The sequence below is a fragment of the Schistocerca piceifrons genome, chromosome 3 (genome assembly GCF_021461385.2).
Source record: "Schistocerca piceifrons isolate TAMUIC-IGC-003096 chromosome 3, iqSchPice1.1, whole genome shotgun sequence".
Taxonomy (NCBI): domain Eukaryota; kingdom Metazoa; phylum Arthropoda; class Insecta; order Orthoptera; family Acrididae; genus Schistocerca; species Schistocerca piceifrons.
Window position 1 is genome coordinate 815,760,112 of NC_060140.1, and position 25,169 is coordinate 815,785,280.

The following is a 25,169-nucleotide window of genomic DNA, read 5'->3' on the forward strand; positions in this document are numbered from 1 at the left end:
CTTAATATATGGCAAAACTCAGGCGATATGCTTCTTAGGTGACTGGACGGAAAACGGTACATGTTCTCCATCTTCGCTAACATAGTATTGCAATTTAAAAAAAAGACGAAAATTCCTGACTTTAACAAGGGTAATTTTTTTTACATGTGCCATGTGTAGTGTAAAAGCGCACTGGTGATTTCCTATGCAGTTAAACACTGAAGCCACTGCCGTGAGTCGTTGGTAAACTCTGAATTCCTTCTATATCGGACTCCGAGGAATATGGTATATTTCAGTCCTACTACGTTGATCCCGAGGTGATCAGCAACAGAATCCCAAGCGACCAAAAAACACACATTCCCTCCTCCTCTTTTATGACCTGTATTTCGCCATCATTCGGCAGTGATGTGTCACAAAGCTTCGTGCATTATAATACTTCCAGTCCATTTGGCAGCTCAAACATTTAGTTATTTCTCGCGACAATTCCCTTAACCTGGCTCCTGACCAATTCTGTTTGGTTCACATTGCAGTGTCACGGTGACAAATGTAAAAATGGAGAATTTCTACAGTGTGCACGACGCTGCGAAAATTGTTATTTTCTATGTTTCTGTGACGCTTATTACTCTGGCTCCTGTGGGACCACACCTGTCATACAAAATAAGGGGCGGATTCAAATAAAGAGTATTTGATTTTTCAGTTTTCTCCAAAGATTTAATTGTTTAATGTTTTCTTAACTTCTAGAATATTTTATAAAATGTGGCTAATTAAGAATGAACATTTGCAATGAAAACCAGAAATTTGCGTTCGATATATAATTAGAACGTAGAAGATGCGCAGTTTTCTTAAAAAAATGATAATGAAGTATGAGTGTTTTTCCTCCCCTGGGGTCATCAGTCTACTGACTGGTTTGATGCGGCCCGTCATGAATTCCTCTCCTGTGCCAACCGCTTCATCTCAGAGTAGTACTTACAATCTTCATCCACAATGATTTTCCGGATGTATTCCAATCTGTTTTCCTCTACAGTTTTTCCCCTAACAGCTCCCTCTAGTACCATGGAAGTCATTCCCTGATGTCTTAACAGATGTCCTATCATTCTTTCCCTTTTCTTTATTCCTTTCCTCTCAGATTCTGCGCAGAACCTTCTCATTCCTTACCTTATCAGTCCACCTGATTTTCAACATTCGTCTGTAGCACCTCATCTCAAATGCTTCGGTTGTCTTCTGTTCCGCTTTCCCCACAGTCCATGTTTCACCAGCATACAATGCTGTACTCCAGACGTACATTCTCAGAACCTCGAATCAAGGCCTATGTTTGACACTAGTAGACTTCCTTTAGCCATAAATGCCCTTGTTGCCATTGCCAGTCTGCTTCTGATGTCCTCCTTACTCCGTCACTGGTAATTTTTCTGCCTAGGTAGCAAAATTCCTTAACTTAATCTACTTCGTTAGCATCAATACTAATGTTAATTTTCTCGCTGTTCTCATTTCTACTACTTCTCATTAACTTCTTCTTTCTTCGATGCACTCTCAATCCATACTCTGTACTCATTAGACTGTTCATTCCGCTCAGCAGATCATGTAATTCTTCTTCACTTTCACTCAAGATGGCAATGTCATCAGCGAATCTTATCACTGATATCCTTTCACCTTGGATTTTAATTCCACACCTCAACCTTTCTTTTGTTTCCATCATTGCTTCTGCGATATGCAGATTGAACAGTAGCGGCAAAAGACTACATCTCTGTCTTAGACACTTTTTAATCCGAGCACTTCGTTCTTGGTCGTCCACTCTCACTATTCCCTCTTGGATGTTGTACATATTGCATATTAACCGTCCCTCCCTATAGCTTACCCTCATTTGTCTGAGAATTTCTAACATCTTGCACCATTTTACATGAGTGTGAGTTAATTAATATCTAATGGATGGGTTTCATATTTAAATGATTTAGGTATTCAACCCGAAGAAAAGAATTTTAGACCACAATGAGTTTCGAGCAGCCAACTGCCCGCATACACGATGATAATACTGCGACGCTACCTTTTACGGGAAGCATACAGTTACAATACGGTTCCTTATATTTAGTGTATAGTGTATCTCGAAAAGCGTCAGAGGTCTTGTTTCTCTGTAATCACGGGAGAAACATTAACAACAACTTGTTTCTCGCCATTAACGGTGTTCCACGCACGTGTTTCACTACGAAGCAGGAAACAATGTCCTCCATTTTCACGGAACGTATGCACAGTGAGACAATCAGATCACAAGTAGCGTTTAGAGAAACCTTGAAACTACACGATTTTTGAAATAAAAATTACATAGCTAAAGTATGATTAAAAAAACGTTGTTCGCTGTTAGTACATCAAACTGTGTTAGAGGTACTTTTACAGTGATATAGTAATGAGATATCTGATAACATAAGCTGGACATACTCCCAAGAGCGGAACAGCAGTGTAAGAGGGCTACGGCTGCTGACCAATCATGGCGTTTGTATTTGTTTGCACCAGATGAACGGAGTACGGTGATGATTAGCTCGTTACATAGGATTTGGATTGGATTGTTTGGGGGAAGAGACCAAACAGCGAGGTCATCGGTCTCATCGGATTAGGGAAGGACAGGGAAGGAAATCGGCCGTGCCCTTTGAAAGGAACCATCCCGGCATTTGCCTGGAGCGATTTAGTGAAATCACGGAAAACCTAAATCAGAATGGCCAGACGCGGGATTGAACCGTCGTCGTTAAATAGGAGTGCCTGTCACTTCCTAAGTATGTAGTTTATTACACTATTCGGTAACTTAAAGTTATTGATATTCCTAATTAATAACTCTGTTTTGCCTTCACTAGATTCATGCCACACAGCTTCAAACTGGATCAGTTATCTCAAAATAAAATGTTCATAGGTTCCTTAATTATCACGGACCGTAAGCGCTGAAGTTATTATCCTAACAAATGCAGTGATCAACGGAGATGGCAATCGTGCAAATGTCTGTTATAACACTTTTTCACTGTTCTCGTTCCTTTTGCTGCCAAGTGAGGTACTCGCCGACTGCAGCCGTATTAGGCCCTTCGAGTGATAGATTTCGAATCCTGGTCAGACACATAGCATTAAGTACTGACGCATATGAACGACACCAATTAACTGTACGTTTCTTGGCGTGTTGCAGCAAAACGCAGACCGGCTTCTCAAGCTGATCGAGGTGGTGTACCGGTCTCTGCCACTGGGCACAGTCGTCAACAACAAAGTGCTGGTGGTGCACGGCGGTATCTCCGACATCACCGACCTGGAGTGGCTGCGCTCTCTGGACAGGCACAAGGTGAGCCAGCCGTACCCCCACCACTGCGTGCGCCCGGCCTGGCTCCTTATTTCGGCAGATCCAAGTCTGACCTGATCATCTGCGGTACCAACTCTAGCAATCAGCCTAATTTCTTCTTCTTTTGCCTCTTCCTCTTCTTCCACTAGTGCTACTACTACCACTAGTGCTACTCGTGTGCCACTAGGCAAAACTTATGGAGAAGAAACTTCCTCATGATGTGTCACTGCTAAGTAGCAGCATTGATCGATGAACGACGTGGAAAGAAATGCTGCAGAGTAGTACAGAAGGTAACTGAATGAAATTCGCAATCAGACGAACAGAAATAACACATTTGTCAGAAGACAATTATTCCTCTAAAGTCTGAGGGATTTATATTGGTACCCTACAAATTATAAGAGACGGGACATGTGTGTGTGAACACCACTGACAGGAATGTATACTCTGCAACGTACTCCCACGCTAACCACACGGTTGGTAAGAAGTCCTTGTTGTAGGATATTCCATTCCTCCACAGCGTGAATGACAGTTGCTGGATGGTCATTGATGCATCCCATCCGTGCTCTATGGAATTTACGTCGAGGAAACGCGTAGGCCAGTTTATTCGTCGAATATTCTTTCGTTTCAAGAGCTCCTCTACTTGCGCTGCCCACATGAAACGATTTATTTATTTATTTATCATATGGCAACAACAGCAAATATTGACAGGTACATAAAGTTTAATTTTACATGCATATCTAATTACGTATTTACATACAGTTTAGCTTTTACTTTGTGGCATAAATTTTATAAACATTTTTAAATTGTGAAAATTACTAACTTAATATTACTGACTACTTTAACTGATATACACTACTGGCATAAGATTACATTTTCACGCAATTTGGGTGCATAGATCCTGAGATTCAAATGGCTCTGAGCACTACGGGACTTAACAGCTGTGGTCATCAGTCCCCTAGAACTTAGAACTACTTAAACCTAACTAACCTAAGGACATCACACACACCCATGCCCGAGGCAGGATTCGAACCTGCGACCGTAGCGGTCACGCGGTTCCAGACTGAAGCGCCTAGAAACGCACGGACACCCGGCCGGAAGATCCTGAGAAATCAGTACCCAGAACAACCACCTCTGGCCGTAATACGCCTGGGCATTGAGTCAAACAGAACGTGGATGGCGTGTACAGGTACAGCTGCCCATGCAGCTTTAACACGATATCACAGTTCATCAAGGGTACTGATTGGCGTATTGTGACAAGCCAGTTGCTCAATCACCATTGACCAGACATTTTCAGTTGGTGAGAGATCTGGAGAATGTGTTGGCCAGGGTAGCAGTCGAACATTTTTTGTATCCAGAAAAGCCCGTACAGGACCTGCAACATGCGGTCGTGCATTATTCTACTGAAATGTAGGGTTTCGCAGGGACCGAATGAAGGGTAGAGCCACATCTGAAATGTAACGTCCACTGTTCAAAGTGCCGGCAATGCGAACAAGAGGTGACCGAGACGTGTAACCAGTGGCACCCCATACCATCATGCCGGATGATACGCCAGTATGGCGATGACGAATAGACGTTTCCAATGTGCGTTCACCGTGATGTCGCCAAACACGGATGCGACCATCATGATGCTGCATGCAGAACCTGGATTTATCCGAAAAAATGACGTTTTGCCATTCGTGCTCCCAGGCTCGTCTTTGAGTACACCATCGCAGGCGCTCCTGGCTGTGATGCAGCGTCAAGGGTAACCGCAGCCATGGTCTCCGAGCTGATGGTCGATGCTGCTGCAAACGTCTTCGAACTGTTCGTGCAGATGGTTGTTGTCTTGTAAACCTCCCCATCTGTTGACTCAGGGATCGAGACGTTGCTGCACGATCCGTTACAGCCATGCGGATAAGATGCCTGTCATCTCGACTGCTAGTGATCCGAGGCTGTTGGTAGCCAGCACGGTGTTCCGTATTACCCTCGTGAACCCACCGGTTCCGTATTCTGCTAACAGTCAACGCTAGCTGTAATGTCGCGATACGATAAACCGCAATCGCGATAGACTACAATCCGACCTTTATGAAAGTCGGAAACGTGATGGTATGCATATCTTCTCCTTACACGAGGCATCACAACAGCGTTTCACCAGCAACGCCGGTCAACTGCTGTTTGTGTATGAGAAATCGGTTGGAAACTTTCCTCATGTCAGCACGTTGTAGTTGTCGCCAACCGGCGCCAATCTTGTGTGAATGCTCTGTAAAGCTAATCATTTGCATATCACAACATCTTCTTCCTGTCGGTTAAATTTCGCGTCTGTAGCCCGTCATCTTCGTGGTGTAGCAATTTTAATGGCAAGTAGTGAAACTGCAGGTTAAGAAAAGACAGATACAAGTAATCATAGTTCAATATCTAATGACTGAAGCCAACTAACAGCAGAGAGAGTAGCATTAATATTGGCTCTATATGATCCAGGGTACTTCCTCTGAGGACAGTCTCTAACAATATGTTGAACAGTTTGTTCCTGGGGCCCCACAATCACAGGCTGGATGCTCACGGAGTCGCCGCTTGTGCATCATAACGTTGCACCTGGCGTGGCCAGTTGTTATTCTGTTCAGCCTTGTCCACTCACTTCTCTGCAGCTGAAATACTGGTAGGCTGGCAGTTGGGTCTTGGACAACTTGATGTGCTATTGTTGCAGCATTCCTCCCCTTACGCCACTCTTCTTTATTGTCGAACTTCTCATCCTTCCTTCCTTTATGCCACAGTAAATTGCGAGCTTTTAAGAGATCTGGGGGTGGGTTGTTTAAATGGTTCAAATGGCTCTGAGCACTATACGACTTAACTTCTGTGGTCATCAGTCGCCTAGAACTTAGAACTAATTAAACCTAACTAACCTAAGGACATCGCACACATCCATACCCGAGGCAGGATTTGAACCTGCGACCGTAGCGGTCGCTCGGTTCCAGACGGTAGCGCCTAGAACCGCACGGCCACTCCGGCCGGCGGTTGTTTAAGGCTGTATGGATTGGGAGCTCTTGTGGGTAGTCTGGGTGGTACAGTTTCCTACATTCTCGATTGATTGCTTCTTGGCGTCGTAATTCAGGTGGTGGGATGGTACCGATGGTGGGCAGCCAGGGGATTGGGGTGGATTTTAATGTTCCCGTAGTAATCCACAGTCACTCGTTCAGGTGTACGTCCAGCATCCTCTTGTGGGCACTATGTTGCCACACTGGAGCACAGTATTCGGCAACTGGGTACACTAGCGTAAGTACTGTAGTACATGGAGTCGATGAGTCCGCACCCCATGTTGTACCAGCTAGTTTCTTTACGTTGTTGTTTTGGGTCTTTAGTTTTTGGCTTGTTTTTTCCAAGTGTTTTTATACATGAGAGACCGATCTAGTGTGAACATGACACAGAAGTGTTAATTCTGAAGGTGAGTGGCTTAACTGTTGTCTCAGTCCACAAACCACCGCACGTCAAGTGTCCCACCCCAGCCTTGCCATCTGTACCCCAGCCATGCATACACCTAAGTGATTTCAACACGAAACGATGCACATGTGGAAGAGAACCATTTCACAATAACGCTGATCGGAGAGATATCGCGTTCAAAGATTTGGAAGTCAGTACATCCATGCAACACTGTAACCCCTCCCTCCCCCCCCCCCACCAACTCCATAACATCTGCACCACTTAAACGATCATCTTCGACATTGTTCCTCGGTGCATTACATCTGTAGCCATATGTGGCTCGGTAATGAACTCAGAAATATTGTCCTCCAAATCATGAAGCACAGTGCACTCAGTGGTCAACGTTACAGTACCACCATTCCTTCCACACGTGCATCTTCTTCGGGGTGAATTCGGCGTTGTTTTCATGTTCTGGATGCGCGACAGCATGGGGCAGCGCAGATGGAGGAGCAGCTGGAACGAGAGGAGACTCGACGAATGGACTGGCCTGCTCGTTCCCCTCCAACGTAAATCCCAACGAGCATGTGTGGGATGCGTTGTGGAGGCGTATTTCAACACGTCCGCGTGCACCAGCGACCATCCAGCATTTCTCAACCACACTGGTGGAGAAATGGAAGATCCTAAACAGAAACCGCTTAGCAACCTTGTGGGCAGCGTGGGAGAACTTTCAAAGCATTCATTGATGACACATCCTATTAAGAACCAAGCCCAGTTTTATAACTTCCAGAGGACAACACTAATTATTGTCTTTAAATTAAACTTTAATTTCTGTCTGTCCCATTGGTTATTTCTTTCAATTACCTTCTGTCCCATACTGTAGCAGTTAGAATAACTGTATCTTGGAACTCTTCCATATGGTCCGTGTTTGCATAGAAGAACAACAATATCGGAATTGTCAGTCCGCGTTGATGCAAAACACCTTGTTATTTGTTTACTTATTTATTTCCCAAACTAGTTTCGGCGACATATATCACCATAATCAGTGGGTTCTTTAAAAAAATTGGTTCTGAGGACTATGGGACTTAACATCTCACGTCATCAGTCCCCTAGACGTAGAACTACTTAATCCTAACCAACCTAAGGACATCACACACATCCATGCCCGAGGCAGGATTCGAACCTGCGACCGTAGCAGCAGCGTGGTTCCGGACTGAAGTGCCTAGAACCGCTCGGCCACAACGGCCGGCGCGGTTCTTTAAATCTAAAACACGCAGAAAATAGCATAGTTATACAAACACAGTAGCACATTATTACATTTTTTGAAATATAGTTTTCTATGAATGTTTTCATACTACCTTATTTATTTTATATTATGGCATGCTTCTAATAATTATTGTCGCTGTTTGCGACATATTTTCTGTGCTTTTTTTTCTATTGCCGTTTATTCTCAGCGCACGTCATGTCACCCGCAACTGTGTGAGTTGCTGTGAGTAAACAAATATTAAAAGGTGAACTTAGTATGTCAGTGTCACACACTTGGGGTTTCGATAGTGTTGTGGAACAAAGTTTTGTTGTGTACTGGGCTGTTACTTAGTTATTCGTGTACTCACGTTCGTTTGACGGCATCTAGCTGATTCTATACACACAAAAACAGAACTTTCATACCTTGTTTATAGAGAAAACAACATTCAGTAACATTGTACAACAAGAACGGTACAAAAAATCTACTGGTACAGATATCTGGCTGACATAATCTGTCTTGTAGATGAAGCACAAAAACGGATAAAAGCTGCACAGTATCATCTACACAGTTCAAACACAAATCCACTTCACAATGGAAAAAAACAACAAACTAAATTTCTTCGATCTTACAATCACAAGAAACAACAAACAACATAAATTATCCATCTACAGAAAACCCACATCCACAAACACTGTTATCCAACCACCCGACATTGCATAAATATGACAGTTTCACACTCATGCTCCACAGGATAAACAGAACACCTCTTAAGCCCAAAAACTGCACACAGAAACTCAATGTTATCAAACATATTGCTGTGGAAAACGACTACAAACAGACATCATAAATAAACTTGACAACAAGGTAAAAATGAAACATAAAAATAGCAACCAGCCGCTCATGAGCACAACAAAAGGATCTGAAAACCCAGAGGAAGTACACACACACACAACACAGCAAGCCCCATCACATCAGGAAAGAGAGACAGATGGTACACATTGATATACAATAAAAAAATATCATATAGAATTGGAAACATCTTGACAAAGCAAGGGATACCAGTAACACTCAGAAGAAACAACACAGTTCAGGAATGGCTAAGGACAGAAAAAAAAAAAACCCTCTTAGATAAATTCAGCAACGCTGGAATATATCAAATCACATGCAACTCCTGTCAGGCCCAATACATAGTTCAAACAAGCAGAAATTTCCGAACGAGGTTCACAGGGCACATGAGAGCTCTAAAGAGTGACAGCACACATTCAACTTTCGCAGAACATCTAATGAACAAAAACCATAACCTCACTAATATCGAAAACGATAGACACATTCTGAAACACAGTAACAGTCTGTACCGACAAATAACAACAGAAGAAAATTACTACATACAAAGGTCTATGCTGGAACGGAAAAAAGTAATAAAAAAAACATAACACTTTGTAAGATCACACTTTTTACCGCTCTGAGAGAATTGACCAAGAACACAGACACACACACACACACACACACACACACACACACACACACACACACACACAAGAACCACTTCCCTAACACACACACAGACATAAATAAGGAACAGAAGTCTTGTAATTCCCGCTACAGTTTTCATAGACTTCTCCCAACATGCAATGCACGACAAACGCGAGCAGCAAGATGGTGTAATGTTCTTGATCGTAAACAAAGTGCGAAAGTTTTCTTTTCCTGTGTATATAATCAGCTACATGCCGTCCGACAAACGCCAGTACACGAATGATTAACAGACCAGTACATACCAAAACTGTATTCCATAACACTACCGCAACCCCAAGTGAACAACGTTGACATACTAAGTTCACCTTTTAGTATTTGCTTACTCACGCTCACACAGTTTCAGATGGCATGATGTACGCTGAGAAAAAACGGCAACAGAAAAAAAGCACAAAAATGTGCCGCAAACAGCGACAATAATTCTTTAAACCATGCCATAACATAAAAGACATACGGTAACATGAAAGCATTCATAGAAAACTTCATTTCAAAAAATTAACAGTAGAAATGTAATAATGTGTTACTGTGTTTTTATAACTATGCTATTTTCTGCATGTTTTAGATTTAAAGACCCACTGATGATGGTGATGTTTGCCACTGAAACTAGTTTGGGATATAAAAAAGTAAACAAGTAACAAGGTGTTTTGCATCAACATGGACACAAAATTCCGATGTTGTTGTTTACCGTAGCAGTTCTTACTACATATGGTCCTAGTTCCATAGAGCCATGTTACTTGGCGGTGGCACGTGATGAGAACATTACTATCGTCCTCAAGTTCTGCTCACCTCTGTACTTTCTCTTTGTTGGCACTGTGCTCACTGACAAACCATAGCGAGCATAAGCAACGTTGTAGCTGAGTATCGGAAATGTCCTGATTTAGTAAATGTTATGTCGACATTGAAACATCGATATTATACCGTCGACATATCGACAACGCTCACAAATTTCTCCGATATATTGGGCATACAACTTACTTTAGGTATCACGTAGATAAAAGGCCAAGTTATGTTTATAGATTTTTGTAGAAATGGTTCTTAGCACTATGGGACAGCATCTGAGGTCATCAATCCCCTAGATTTAGAACTACTTAAACCTAACTAACCTAAGCACATCACACACATCCATGCCCGAGGCAGGATTCGAACCCGCGACCATAGCAGCAGCGCGGTTCCGGACTGAAACACCTAGAACCTCTCGGTCACAGGAGCCGGCGAATTTTGTAGATTTAGCGAAAGTGTTAGACAGTGATGACAGGAATAGATTCTCTAAAGGTATGAAGATATGTGGGAAAAACACAGTCATCGATAGTTTATCAGTAACTCGAACAGAAACAAGACTGCAGTTGTAAGAATTGAAAGATTTGAAATAATTGAAGAAGTAAGGGTCAGAGATGTAGCCTATGGCCTAGTATCATTCAATCTGTGCAGTAATGGGAACCAGGAAAAAACTCGAACGGTTATTAACGTTCAGCAGAAGAAATATAAAAACTTTCAGGTTTGACAAGAACAGTTGAACGGCATGGATAATGTCTTGGAAAATAAACATCGACAAAACTACAGTAAGGATAGCAAATTACTGTCAAATTAATTACGGCGATGCTGAGACAATTCGATTAGGAACGGAAACATTATGGGTAGTACATGAGTTTTACTGTTTGATAGCAAAAAAGTGTTGGTAGCTGAATTAGAGAGGATATAAAATACAAACTGACAATACCATGAAAATAATCTTGTTAACAGAAAATATTTGTGTGTCGTGAGAGTGTTAGCCTGTAGTCTTGTAGAGATATGGAAGAGGGACGATAAATGTATCAGACAAGAAGAGAGTAGAAGCTCAGAAATTTCTTGGTACAGCTGAATACTGACTATTAGACGAGTATAGGATAACTAAAGGGGAGGAGCTGAATAGAATTGGAGAAAAAATTACTGAAAAATTTGACTAAAAGAAGGGATAGGTGGATACCATATATTCTGAGGCATTAAATAATCTCCAACTTGATAATGGAGGGAAGTGTTAGGAGAGTGAAAATTGTAAACAGAGACCAAAAGCTTACAACAGATTCAAAGCATGTATATTGTAGTAGCTATGCAGAGATGAAAAGGCTTCACCTTTAGATTAGTGTGGAGAATTGCTTCAAAGCAATCATGAACTGAACATCATCCAAAAAGAAGAAGAGAACAACAACGTCAGCAACAACTTCTATTAGCTCTGGTTTCGCAATAATGCATGAAACTCAGTAAGTCTGGGTAAAAACATTTCTTAAAGGACTCAGTATTTACAATTAATCATTTGAGGTAACAGCAAAAAATGAACGAAATTTTGAAAGGAAAAAATTTGAAAATGATACTGAACATGAGGTGTATTTAGAGCACCGCGTTTTACATAATACAACAGTTTTGGCTTTGTCAAACATTGTTAGCAGAGTTCTTGTGTCTAGGTCCAGAACTCCATCCACACTGATTGCTCTGTAGCTGAGAAGTTGTAAAGAAGCCTAAACCGAATGACATCTATGATTCTTAACATAAAAAGAAAACAATAAAGAGGAATCTACGTCACAAATTTGTCACTAGTGAATCTTTTCCTCTGGGAATACTTTCTAAAATTAAGCTTGGCCAGTTTCACACTACCTCTTCTGAAGGACTTTCACGAAGCCTCTAAAGATAAGGAATGTAATGTATCCATTCCTTTGTCGCCAAGGTCTGGCAATCATACTATTCTGGATCGAAATTTATCATCGAGAGCTTTTAATCATGTTAAAAATATGGAGTAAGTACACATTTTAAAAAACAAACATGTGAAAACATGAAATATATGAAGTGAAATTTTCATGCTACTGTCAAATTCTCTGTGTCATAGACTGTACAAGATAACTAATTATTTCCATTATAAAACGTATGTAAAGAAAGGACCACAAGTTATCATCACTGATGATACTTCGGAAACAGAAGAAAAAAATACATATGACAGACAAATAACCAGTCTCTTATTTAGTGGTGGAGATGGGCTTATACACTAATAAGATAACGTGGAAACAAAAAACAGATTATTCAAATATATACCCTCAACACAAGCCACTTGTATTGAACTCAACCATGGAATCGGGACTGTGTTTGTTTTGCGTTGTAAAGTGCAGGTAGGCACAAAGAAAAGATTTTCAGAAAGTGAGCTTTCGCCCAACAAGACCTTCATCGAAAATAGACCGCATTCATATACACATACACACATACGTACATACACAAACAGTCACACATATGACCACAGTCTCTGGCTGCTGAAACCAGACTGCGAGCAGCAGCACATGATGGGAGAGGAAACAGTGTGGTGAGGGTAAGGAGGAGGCTGGGGTGAGGAGTGAGAGGGATCATGGGTTGGTGTGGGGGTCAGTAAAGTGCTGCTTGTGGGAGCATACAGGGACACAGTGCAGAGAGGGTGAGAGGGTAGGGTTGCCTGGTGCAGTCAGGGGTAAGACAAAGGGTGGGGGTAGGAGGAGGCAGCTGAAAACGAGAGAAGTAGAAAGGTGCGGTGGTGGGACAGAGGGCTGTGTAGTGCTTCAGTGAAAACAGGGAAGGGGCTAGAGGGTAAGGGCAATGTTTGATGGATGTTGAGACAAGGAGGGCTATGGGAAACTAGGATATATGGCTGGGAGAGTTCCCAAGTGCACAATTCAGGAAAACTGGTGTTGGTGGCAAGGATATAGATAGCACAGGCTGTGAATATCGTGTTGTGTGGCTGTTTCTTGGCCACAGTTTGTTGGTGGCCATTCATGCAGACAGTCAGTGTATCTCCTCTTTGATATTACTGTTATCATAGATTTAGTGTAGTAAACCACCTGTGTAGGCAACGATTATTTATAAAGAAATATGTAATAACATGTTACAATATTTTTCATAAAAAAGGGAAAATCTGTATGCAGTTGAAGAATAAATATACAACAAATTTAAATAATAACGTTTTGCTGTTTATAAACTAATATCTTCGTTAAATAAGCATAACAGCTTTTGATGTATCGAAAATCCGATACAACAAAAATATGGTTATTTACCTCTGATGTATTATCGATGGTGATATCACTTAAATGATTTATCGAATAAGGTGTACCTGGACATCTTAGAAAATTTTATGCTCCCTCTCCTCGGTCCTTTCAACAGCCTGCGTTCAATGTATTTGATCTCTGCTTCTCTCCTCTATTCTCAGATCTCTATTTTGGGAAAGATATCAAACGCATTGTCCATTTACCTTGTTCTTAAGCGGTCTGTCTTTCTTACAGAATGCGATCATCCTTTCATGATTAGTGGCATCCTATCATCGACCAAGTCTCTCAATACCTGCCATTTTGTAAAAACTGGCTGTATTTTATGATGACATTCTTCCTCTAACATATTGTCGATGGATGAAAGGACTCCTATATAACAGAATAACCTGACACTTTTAAGGAAATTATTAGAGAATTCACGGCAGGTTTCCTTTTGGTCCTAGAATTAAACATTGTCAGTAATTTTCTCTTTTCATTTAAGCGGAGCCCAATTATTCTCCTTAGACTCAATACAGCAAAAACAGCAGGCGAATAGTTGAAAAAATAGCTTATAATCGATGGTTTGAGTCTTAATCTTACAACAATTATTACCTTGAAATTTAAAACAAGTTAAAGTTAACGGAAAATCCAAGTTTCAGGAAAAACGTTGACACTAATTTATAAGACTTTTCTGATGCTCCTTTTGTCCAGTTACTACTCGTTTTGGTAACAAGCTAAAATGAAATTAGCACACTGATGATATTGTGATCTTCACTGTGAAGACTGTTTTGAAGCAGCTCTCCATGCTAATTTGTCCTGTGCAAGCCTCTTCATCTCTGTGTAACGACGCAACCAACATTCACGGCTTACCGTATTCAAGCCTTGGACTTGCTCTGCAGTTTCTACCCCTTGCTCGATACCTGAAAATACCTTCCATCAACCGATCCCATCTTATACTCAAGATATGCCACAATTTTTTTCCATAGTTCCTTATTTGTTATTCGATTTACCCATCTAATTTTCAACATTCTGCTACAGCACAACATATCAAAAGTTTCTGTTTTAATATTAACAGACTGTAGAGCTCTAAACTTTAACATTTCGTCCAGAACGAGAGATACAGTTAAACAAAAAATACAATTTGATTCAGTTTATCTTAATAGTTAACAGAGATGTAGAAATACCGTAATGTCGCCGCTGTGACAGCGCAGTACATAGCAGGTATACAGATTACCTGAAGAAAGAAAAATGATGCACCTAGGACGAAGAAAGAAAGAATACGTTAACGTCCCGTCGACATCGAAGTCATTAGAGACATTCCACATGCTCGAATTGTGTCAAGGAAGCTGAAGGAAATCGGCCGTGCCCTTTTAAAGGAACCATCCCGGCATCTGCCTGGAGTGGTTTAGGGACATCACGGAAATTCTAAATCAGGATGACCGGACTCGGGTTTGAACCGACCTCCTCCCGAATGCGGGTCAAGTGTGCTAATCACGGCGCACCTAGAAGGGGAAGAGGAAATAAAATGAAGCTTCATGTGTTGTGGGGGTACGCGGTTTTTTGAGGGATTACAAAAGCGATTCAAATTACAAATAACTTGGCTGTATGAGACCACTTACCAGTGCGACGTTGAACCCCTCGCAACTTTTTTAACTGGTCGCTGATGTTATGTCAGAGAGGCAGATTTGACGTCCGAGCTGGTCTCACGCATGTTCTATTAGTGGCGATCTGGGTAACTTGCTGGCGAGGGGAGTATCTCAAGAGAATACGTTCCATGAGTGGACGAGCATTGTCCTATTTAAAAGTGGCATCACGATAACGTCGCTTGTGAAGTAACGTATGAGCTGTGTGAGAAAAATAATGACAATGATTTTTTATCTTTCGAAGTTATTATTTTCTTCAAACTACAATACTGTCCTCTTCAGAGTAGTTCCCTTCGGCAGCTACACACCGGTGGAGTCGTTGTTCCCAATCTTAGTACGAGGTGCATTCAAGTTCTAAGGCCTCCGAGTTTTTTTCTAATTAACTACTCACCCGAAATCGATGAAACTGACGTTACTTCTCGACGTAATCACCCTGCAGACGTACACATTTTTCACAACGCTGACGCCATGATTCCATGGCAGCGGCGAAGGCTTCTTTAGGAGTCTGTTTTGACCACTGGAAAATCGCTGAGGCAATAGCAGCACGGCTGATGAATGTGCGGCCCCGGAGAGTGTCTTTCATTGTTGGAAAAAGCCAAAAGCCACTAGGAGCCAGGTCAGGTGAGTAGGGAGCATGAGGAATCACTTCAAAGTTGTTATCACGAAGAAACTGTTGCTTAACGTTAGCTCGATGTGCGGGTACGTTGTCTTGGTGAAACAGCACACGCGCAGCCCTTCCCGGACGTTTTTGTGGCAGTGCAGGAACGAATCTGTTCTTCAAAACATTTTCGTAGGATGCACCTGTTTCCGTAGTGCCCTTTGGAACGCAATGGGTAAGGATTACGCCCTCGCTGTCTCAGAACATGGACACCATCATTTTTTCAGCACTGGCGGTTACCCGAAATTTTTTTGGTGGCGGTTAATCTGTATGCTTCCATTGAGCTGACTGGCGCTTTGTTTCTGGATTGAAAAATGGCATCCACGTCTCATCCATTGTCACAACTGACGAAAAGAAAGTCCCATTCATGCTGTCGTTGCGCGTTAACATTGCTTGGCAATATGCCACACGGGCCGCCATGTGGTCGTCCGTCAGCATTCGTGGCACCCACCTGGATGACACTTTTCGCATTTTCAGGTCGTCATGCAGGATTGTGTGCACAGAACCCACAGAAATGCCAACTCTGGAGGCGATTTGTTCAACAGTCATTCGGGGATCCCCCAAAACAATTCTCTCCACTTTCTCGATCATGTCGTCAGACCGGCTTGTGCGAGCCCGAGGTTGTTTCGGTTTGTTGTCACACGATGTTCTGCCTTCATTAAATTGTCGCACCTACGAATGCACTTTCGACACATCCATAACTCCATCACCACATGTCTCCTTCAACTGTCGATGAATTTCAATTGGTTTCACACCACGCAAATTCAGAAAACGAATGATTGCACGCTGTTCAAGTAAGGAAAACGTCGCCATTTTAAGTATTTAAAACAGTTCCCATTCTCGCCGCTGTCGGTAAAATTCCATCTGCCGTACGGTGCTGCCATCTCTGGGACGTATTGACAATGAACACGGCCTCATTTTAAAACTATGCGCATGCTTCTATCTCTTTCCAGTCCGGAGAAAAAAAATCGGAGGCCTTAGAACTTGAATGCACCTCGTTTGTTTTTGAAGTTGAAAGTCACCCTGAGACAGGTTCAACTTGTTCTCGGTCTTCCAAACCGATGATTTTTGCCAGCGAGAAACTTCTGTTCTCGATAAGGAATGTTCCCTGTACAGCTGTTTCAACTCTTCAGAGATCACACTCGCGGATTACCTTAGTTTAGCACATAACTTGATGGTATTCTGTTGCCATAAATTCTGCTGTCCCATTTTGGTCACTCACAACAAAATCACAGCTTCACTGATGGTGCCCCCTAAAATCAGGTGATCGCTGAATAGAGCTGAAACTCTGACTGTACGCAAGTAAACCAACACACTGTTGCCAGATTGCACGCAGAGTTGTTAGTCACATTATTTTTCTATGCACCTTGTATTAGAATGCAAGATGTCCGTGACGTTTAATTGTGCCGGCAGAGTTCATTCGAACAATGATAGCCGTGACCTGAAGTCGCAGTGGATCGCTCTCTTCACTCTGGTGCCAGCTGTAACACCGCCGTGCCTCTCTAAAACGCTGAAATAATGGGACGTTTCCAAAGGTCGTCGCCATACTTGCCGACGATGGTGATCTGGGGTAGTGTGAAAGCACCTTTCATGTGACGCCATTCATCAGCAGTCTTCGCCCCCCCCCCCCCCCCATTTTCTACTCCACTCAAGACACAGCCGTTTTGTTGTGCTGTTAACGACAACCTACGCACTTGATGATAATTCATTAGATCAGCTGCTGCTAGTCTCCGAGTAACGATGGCACATCATGTTGCACGGAGACCATTACTTCATCTCGGATGATAGACACAGATGTCAAGTGCCTACAATGTGCTTGGCGCACAATAAGCAATCTACTCTGGTAGTGGTCAGACGTAGTCTACTGGAAACCTCACTACAAGTACTCCTGCTCTCACCAATCCATGCAGCCAAACATTGGGCCACTGTTCGATTGTAATGCCTCTCAGGTCTGGATATTGTACTTTTTTTTCCAGCTGGTCAAATAGCGACCCACCATGAGGCCCATTAAAAACTTTGTCAGGTGCTGATAACGCTGTCTCACACGAGTACGCAGCACCTCCGCGTCCTTCACAGTGATCACTCTAAAGCATAACGTTGTTCACGCCCTGTATATGACCTATGAGGCCTTGTAAGAACACTGTATACAAATATCTGAACAACACTAATGCTTTCTGATGGACTGAGGTGACAAAAGTCATAGGATACCTCGTAGTACCGTGTCAGTCCTCCTTTGCTCGGTGTTGTGTAACATCTCTTCTTGGAATTGACTCAACAAGTCGCTGGAAGTCACCTGCAGAAAAAAGCCATGCTGCCCCTACAGCCGTCCAGAATTGATCAAGTTTTGCCAGAGCAGGATTTGGTGCACGAACTAAACTCTCAATTTTGTTCCATAAATGTTGGGGCCTTCTGGTTGGCCAAAACATCCGCTCGAATTTTCCATAATGATCATCAAACCATTCGCAGATAACTGTGGCCTGGTGACATGACGTCATAGATTGGAAACATGAAATCCATGAATGGCTACAGATGGTCTCCAAGTAACCAAACACAACCATTTCCAGTCATGGTCGGTTCATTTGGATCAGTGGATCCAGTCCATTACATGTGAACACAACCCACACCATTATAGAGCCAAGCTTGCACAGTGCGTTGTTCACAACGTGAGTCCATGGCTTCGTGGCGTCTGCACCACACCCTCGCCTTACTGTCAACTCTTACGGTTTTCTAGTTATCTAGGCTCCAGCTGCTAAGGTCACAAGATCTGGAGTGGCGCTGCAGGCGATGATGTGCTGTTAGCAAAAGGCACTCGTTTCGGTCGTCTGCTGCCGTAGCCCATTAACGCCTAATTTCGTTGCAATGTCCTAACTGAACGCGTTCGACGTATGTTGATTTCCAGCAGTATTACTTGTCCGTCGGCGCTGACAACTCCACCCAAACTCTACTCCTCTCTTTTATGAAGTGAAGGCCATCGGATACTGCCTTGTCCATGTTAAGAGTTCATGCCTGCAATTTGGGACGGAATGACCATGCGTCTGTTTCCAACTAGGCCTACCATTTCGCTTTCAAGGTCTGTTAATTGCCATCGTGCGACCATAATCTCATCGGAAACCATTTCACATGAATCACCTGAGTACAAGTGACAGCTCATTATACGTGCATATCGGTATCCCATGATTTGTCTCAAATCGGTATACAGGGTGGTCCATTGATAGTGACCAGGCCAATTATCTCACGAAATAAGCATCAAATGAAAGAACTACAAGTAACGAAACTCGTCTAGCTTGAAGGGGGAAACCAGACGGCGCTGTGGTTTGCCCGCTAGATGGCGCTGCCATAGGTCAAACGGACATCAACTGCGTTTTTGTTAAATAGGAACCCCCATTTTTTATTACACATTCGTGTAGTATGTAAAGAAATATGAATGTTTTTGTTGGACCACTTCTTTCGCTTTGTGAAAGATGGCGCTGTAATAGTCACAAACGTATAAGTACGTGCTATTACGTAACATTCCGCCAGTGCGGACGCTATTTGCTTCGTGATACATTACCCATGTTAAAATGGACCGTTTACCAATTTCGGAAAAGGTCGATATCGTGTTGATGTATGGCTATTGAGATCAAAATGCCCAGCGGGCGTGTCCTATGTGTGCTGTTCGGTATCCGTTAGGTTACGTTATTTAAGGAAACAGGAAGTGTTGAGCCACAAGTGAAACGTCAACCACGACCTGCAACAAATGATGATGCCAAAGTAGGTGTTTTAGCTGCTGTCGTGGTTAATCCGCACATCAGTAGCAGACAAATGGCGGGAATCTCAAAAACGTCGGTGTTGAGAATGCTACATCGATTGCACCCGTACCATATTTCTATGCACCAGGAATTGCATGACGACGACTTTCAACGTCGTGTACACTTCTGCCACTGGGCACAAGAGAAATTACGGGACGATGACAGATTTTTTGCACGCGTTCTATTTAGCGACGAAGTGTCGTTCACCAACAGCGGTAACGTAAACCGGCGTAATATATACTACTGGGCAACGGAAAATCCACGATGGCTGCGACAAGTGGAACATCAGCGGCCTTGGCGTGTTGATGTATGGTAAGGTAGTATGGGAGGAAGGATAATTGGCCCCGATTTTATCTATGGCAATTTAAATGGTGCAATGTATGGTGACTTCCTACGTAATGTTCTATCAATGTTACTACAGATGTTTCACTGCATGACAGAATGGCGATGTACTTCCAACATGATGGATATCCGGCACATAGCTCGCGTGCGGTTGAAGCGATATTTTTTTTTTCTATGGGACTCAACTGCTGAGGTCATTAGTCCCCTAGAACTTAGAACTAGTTAAACCTAACTAACCTAAGGACATCACAAACATCCATGCCCGAGGCAGGATTCGAACCTGCGACCGTAGCGGTCTTGCGGTTCCAGACTGCAGCGCCTTTAACCACACGGCCACTTCGGCCGGCCGAAGCGGTATTGAATAGCATCTTTCATGACAGGTGGATTGGTCGTCGAAGCTCCATACAATGGCGCTCACGTTCACCGGATCTGACGTCCCCTGATTTCTTTCTGTGGTGAAAATTGAAGGATATTTGTCATCGTGATCCACTGACAACGCCTGACAACATGCGTCAGCGCATCGTCAATGCATGTGCGAACATTACGGAAGCCGAACTACTCGCTGTTGAGACGAATGTCATTACACGTATTGCCAGCTGCATTGAGGTTGACGGACATCATTTTGAGCATTTATTGCATTAATGTGGTATTTACAGGTAATCACGCTGTAACATCATGCGTTCTCAGAAATAATAAGTTCACAAGGTACATGTATCACATTGGAACAACCGAAATAAAATGTTCAAACGTACCTACGTTCTATATTTTAATTTAAAAAACGTACCTGTTACAAACTTTTCGTCTAAAATGTTGTGACTATTACAGCGCCATCCATCACAAAGCGAAAAAAGTGATCCAACTAAAACAATCATACTTCTTTACATACTACACGAATATGTGATAGAAATTGAGGTTCGTATTTAAAAAAAAAAAACGCTGTTGATATCCGTTTGACCCATGGCAGCGCCATCTAGCGGGCCAACCATAGCGCCATCTGGTTTCCCCCCTTCGCGCTAGACAAGTTTCGTTCTTTGTAGTTTTTTCGTTTGACGCTTATTTCGTGAGATATTTGGCCCGGTCGCGATCAATGGACCACCCTGTATGATCTAACAGGCCTCGAAAAAAGACTGTTCGCGAACAACACTAGTGACCTCCGGTGGACATTCTGTAAGTTACAATGAATATTAGCTCTCACAGTTTACATACCCGCTGATGTTGTGAATGTGTATGTAGTTACCTTGGTGACTGTCCACTCCACAGCTTCTGGACGATTTACCTTCTATGTCACCCAGCGTATGCCTGGAAATTACGTTGCTTTCCACGAAACTCCGATCATTCAGTACCGTTTCTGCTAACCGGGAACACTGAAAGGCCATAAATCTCTGTGGAAGTAGAGAATGTAAATTTCAGTTTGGATTTAACAGGAATTCGCTGCGCCCGAGAGAAGAAAAGCAGGGGAGGCTTTTGTACTCATTCCCCTGGAGGCCGGCTGACAGGAGGCGCCGTAGAAACTCCGCCGGCAATTTCGCTGCTCATCTAATTGCCTGCAGCGCCTTTATCAAGGGGCTGAATGCGATTAGCGACGCCCACTCTTGTAACGTTTCCCCTTCCGGGAGATCATACGGAATAATGGAAGTCGGGGAATAACAGTAGCCGAGGGCCTCCGGTAAACACTCCACAGATGAGGGAGAGAGTTTGTTCTGCTAAGACGCATCTCGAAATTTTATTCGGCATCTAGCCCTTGAATAACGGGATTCGCCTGGCTTTGTACTGCTTGCTCGTACTTACAGGGTGACAATTGTTGAACAATGTGAAATAAAATCGTCATAACTTTTGGACACTTGGCTTTAGGACGTTCAAACTCCACGGTTGACCGACAGGCATGATGGGAATTAGTCTGTATGTATAGTTTGGTTAAGCAACGAAGCCAACTTTCATTCAGATGGGTTCGTCAGTAAGCAAAATTTGCGCATCTGGGGGACTGAGAATCCGCATTTCGTGATCGAGAAATCTCTTCACTCTCAACGGGTGACTGTGTGGTGCAATGTTCAGTCACGGAATAATCGGCGCGATACTCCTTGATGGTGACTACAAAATGGTAGGTGAAGGTTTTGGAAGATTACGTTTCATCCCCATTATCCATACTAACCTTGATTTCGACAAGATATGGTTCATGTAAGACAGGTCTCGACCCCATCCTAGCAGCAGTGTGTTTGATGTGCTGGAGGAGCACTTTGGGGACCGCATTGTGGCTCTGCTGTATCCAGAGACCACTGGCATGGGCTTCGATTGCCCGCCATATTCTCCAGATCTGAACACATGCAACTCCTTTTTGTGGGGCTGTATTAAAGAGAATGTGTGCAGCAACAACACTAAGACAATTACTCAGCTGAGAAATAGCCATTCGGGAGGTCATCGATCGCATCGATGTTTTGTCACTTCAGCGGGTCATACAGAATTTCGCTATTCATCTGCGCCACATCATCGTCAATGATGGCAGGCATATCGAACATGTCACAGCCTAAATCCGAATATCTGTAGTGGCGTTTACATGATGAATAAAGTGTGTACACGCCGTAGTTCGTAACTAATTTACGGTTTTTCATATAGTTCGATAATTGTCACTCTCTATTATGAGGCGGCTCGGAAAATGAAGGGTTGGGTAATTATTCAAGAGATGTAGGATTTCGGAATCCAAAACTGACCTTCTAGCTTTAGATATACCACTGTTTCCATAAATCGTCAGTCGTGATGTCCTACAGGGCTTCAGATATCGAATGGAAGGACATAACCAATAGATCTGATGTCGACAGAATTCACTTGTGGTAAGTAGGTTCATCAGCGCTCATTCACAGTAAACACTTCATGGTCCATCAAGACCCGCTGAGTTGCGCCAGATTATGAACAGGCTGTATGCTGCACACAGAAGATGCAAGCGAAATACGTCACATTAAATTTATGAGACAGAAACCAAGTCTTGTTTGCGGGTTTTTTTATTTGCAAATTTTAATGACGCGTTTCGCCTATGGTAGGTATCTTCAGATTATTTGCAAGAAAAAATTTACGGAAGTAGGTATAAGGAAGCGTTCTGATCCCATGTTGTGCAAAATCTATGGGAAAAGTTTCTACGTAAACTTACAGAAACTAATCATGGGGCACGCCGTCCATAAAATGATAATACGATGCGAATACATCGGCAAAATGCGATTGGGAAATCAAAAAGTTGAAGTTCCCGAATGTTTGTCAAGCGGGTTAGTTTAAAGGACCGCAACGGTGAAAAACTGCAGCGAAGAAATTTTAAGGTTTGATAAACTGGAATTAATTAGACTTGAAAAGGGCGGATAAGGAGAGGAGAAAATAAATATCGAAACATCTTTTAACTACCTTATTCGTTGCCATGCTCCGCGAAGGACGCCGCACAAGTTAGGAACAGATGAACAGCTGATCTTCATGAACAGGGACTACAACTTGTGTGAGCGGGCCTGCTGACAAACAAATAAGGCGGAAAAGTGTGGTAATCCGGCCCTCGTGTGCAAGTAGTGCAGCGGAAACAGACGGATGGCGTCGGCTATTCTATACATAATTCATTGCGCAGAACCGTATTCATATACAGAAGATAAACAGGCTTGTAATGTACGTAATTCGTCATATGATAGCTCAGAAATTAAGAGTATATTTAACTGGCATCTATCCAAGAAGATAATTATACCTCATGAAAAGGCCGTCATAAATACAAAAAACAAATACTAAATTATGCCTTAAAGATATAGGGAATCAAACAAATAACAAAAGAGACACCAGCATACTTCACAGCAACGAGGCTAAACCTCTTTAAAAAAGGGACATCGTTATATAAAAAATGATGGCTTATTGCCGATCAGGCATTGGAGATTTTCAACTTTTTGGTAGCCCAGTCACATTTTGCCGATATGCTCGCATCTTATAATCGTTTTATGGAAGGCGTGCACCGTGACCAGTTTCTGTAAGTTTGCGTAAAAGATTTTCCCGTGCAGTACGTTTTCATACAAGACTGGATCAGGACACTTCGACATCACTATTTCTGTAAATTTTACATCGCTGATAATTTGAAGATACCTACAACAGATGAAACATGTCATTGAAATCGGAAAATAAATACCTCGACAAACAAGACTAAGTTTATCTCAAATCTTACACTACTTGCAGCCGCAGTGATAGAATAAAAGAAAAAAAATTGAAATTTAGGAAGCTGCGGAACTACAGTGAAATGTACGAAACACAAAAATCAGGCTTGTTTGTTGCACAGTAAACATGGGTTCAAATTCTTCACCCCTGAGTGATAACTGACCAACTTGGACACACGACAGATCACCTCGAATGAAGCAGTAATATACAACAAACGAACTGCGAACATAATATGGAAAGCATGGCAGATAATTATGGATAAACAATATCCAAATGGAAGTTTTTCAGTTTCTTGTTCTGATTCTACATGCATTTTGTTAGTTGTACATAGTGAGCGGAAGCAAATCCTAATTAGACATAAGACATTTATACCAAAATCAACTCGCGATTACTGCCCACGGTTTCAAAAGCCCTGAAATTTATTGCATCTCAATAAGTGCCCTACTGCCTTACTACATCTACCACGGTGAATAATTAATGCTTCTGAGAACATCTTAGCACAGCACCTGGATTAAATAAAGTGACCGACGGTTTCAAACATACCATAGACGAACACGAAACAAATATCGTAAGACTACTAGAGCCGGCTCAGGTGGCCGAGCGGTTCTAGACGCTTCAGTTTGGAACAGCGCGATCCCTACAGTCGCAGGTTCGAATCCTGCCTCGGGCATGGATGTGTGTGATGTCCTTAGGTTAGTTAGGTTTAAGTAGTTCTAAGTTCTAGGGAACTGATGACCTCAGATGTTACGTCCCATAGTGCTCAGACCCATTTGAACCAATATCAGAAAAAAAATGGCTCTGAGCACTATGGGACTCAACTGCTGAGGTCATTAGTCCCCTAGAACTTAGAACTAGTTAAACCTAACTAACCTAAGGACATCACAAACATCCATGCCCGAGGCAGGATTCGAACCCGCGACCGTAGCGGTCTTGCGGTTCCAGACTGCAGCGCCTTTAACCGCACGGCCACTGCGGCCGGCCCAATATCCCAAATGCGAAGGATTTTCAGATACGGGTATATGTTTATACTAACTTTTTTTTTGTTTCAGTGTATCCCCAAAGATTACACATGCCAACGATGGAAAAACTCTTTTGTTGAAAGTACCTTATTCTTA

At 42.7% G+C, this 25,169-nt stretch overlaps 1 protein-coding gene across 1 annotated transcript in view; it reads left to right on the forward strand.

Annotated features, from left to right (window-relative positions):
- The window catches only part of LOC124789082 (serine/threonine-protein phosphatase rdgC), a 1,335,318-nt gene that overhangs the window by 1,001,090 nt on the left and 309,059 nt on the right, over positions 1 to 25,169 (forward strand). Inside the window, exon 9 of the mRNA XM_047256373.1 lies at positions 3,137 to 3,286. Within this exon, the coding sequence (XP_047112329.1) occupies positions 3,137 to 3,286 (150 nt within the window). The remainder of the gene's footprint in view (positions 1 to 3,136; positions 3,287 to 25,169) is intronic.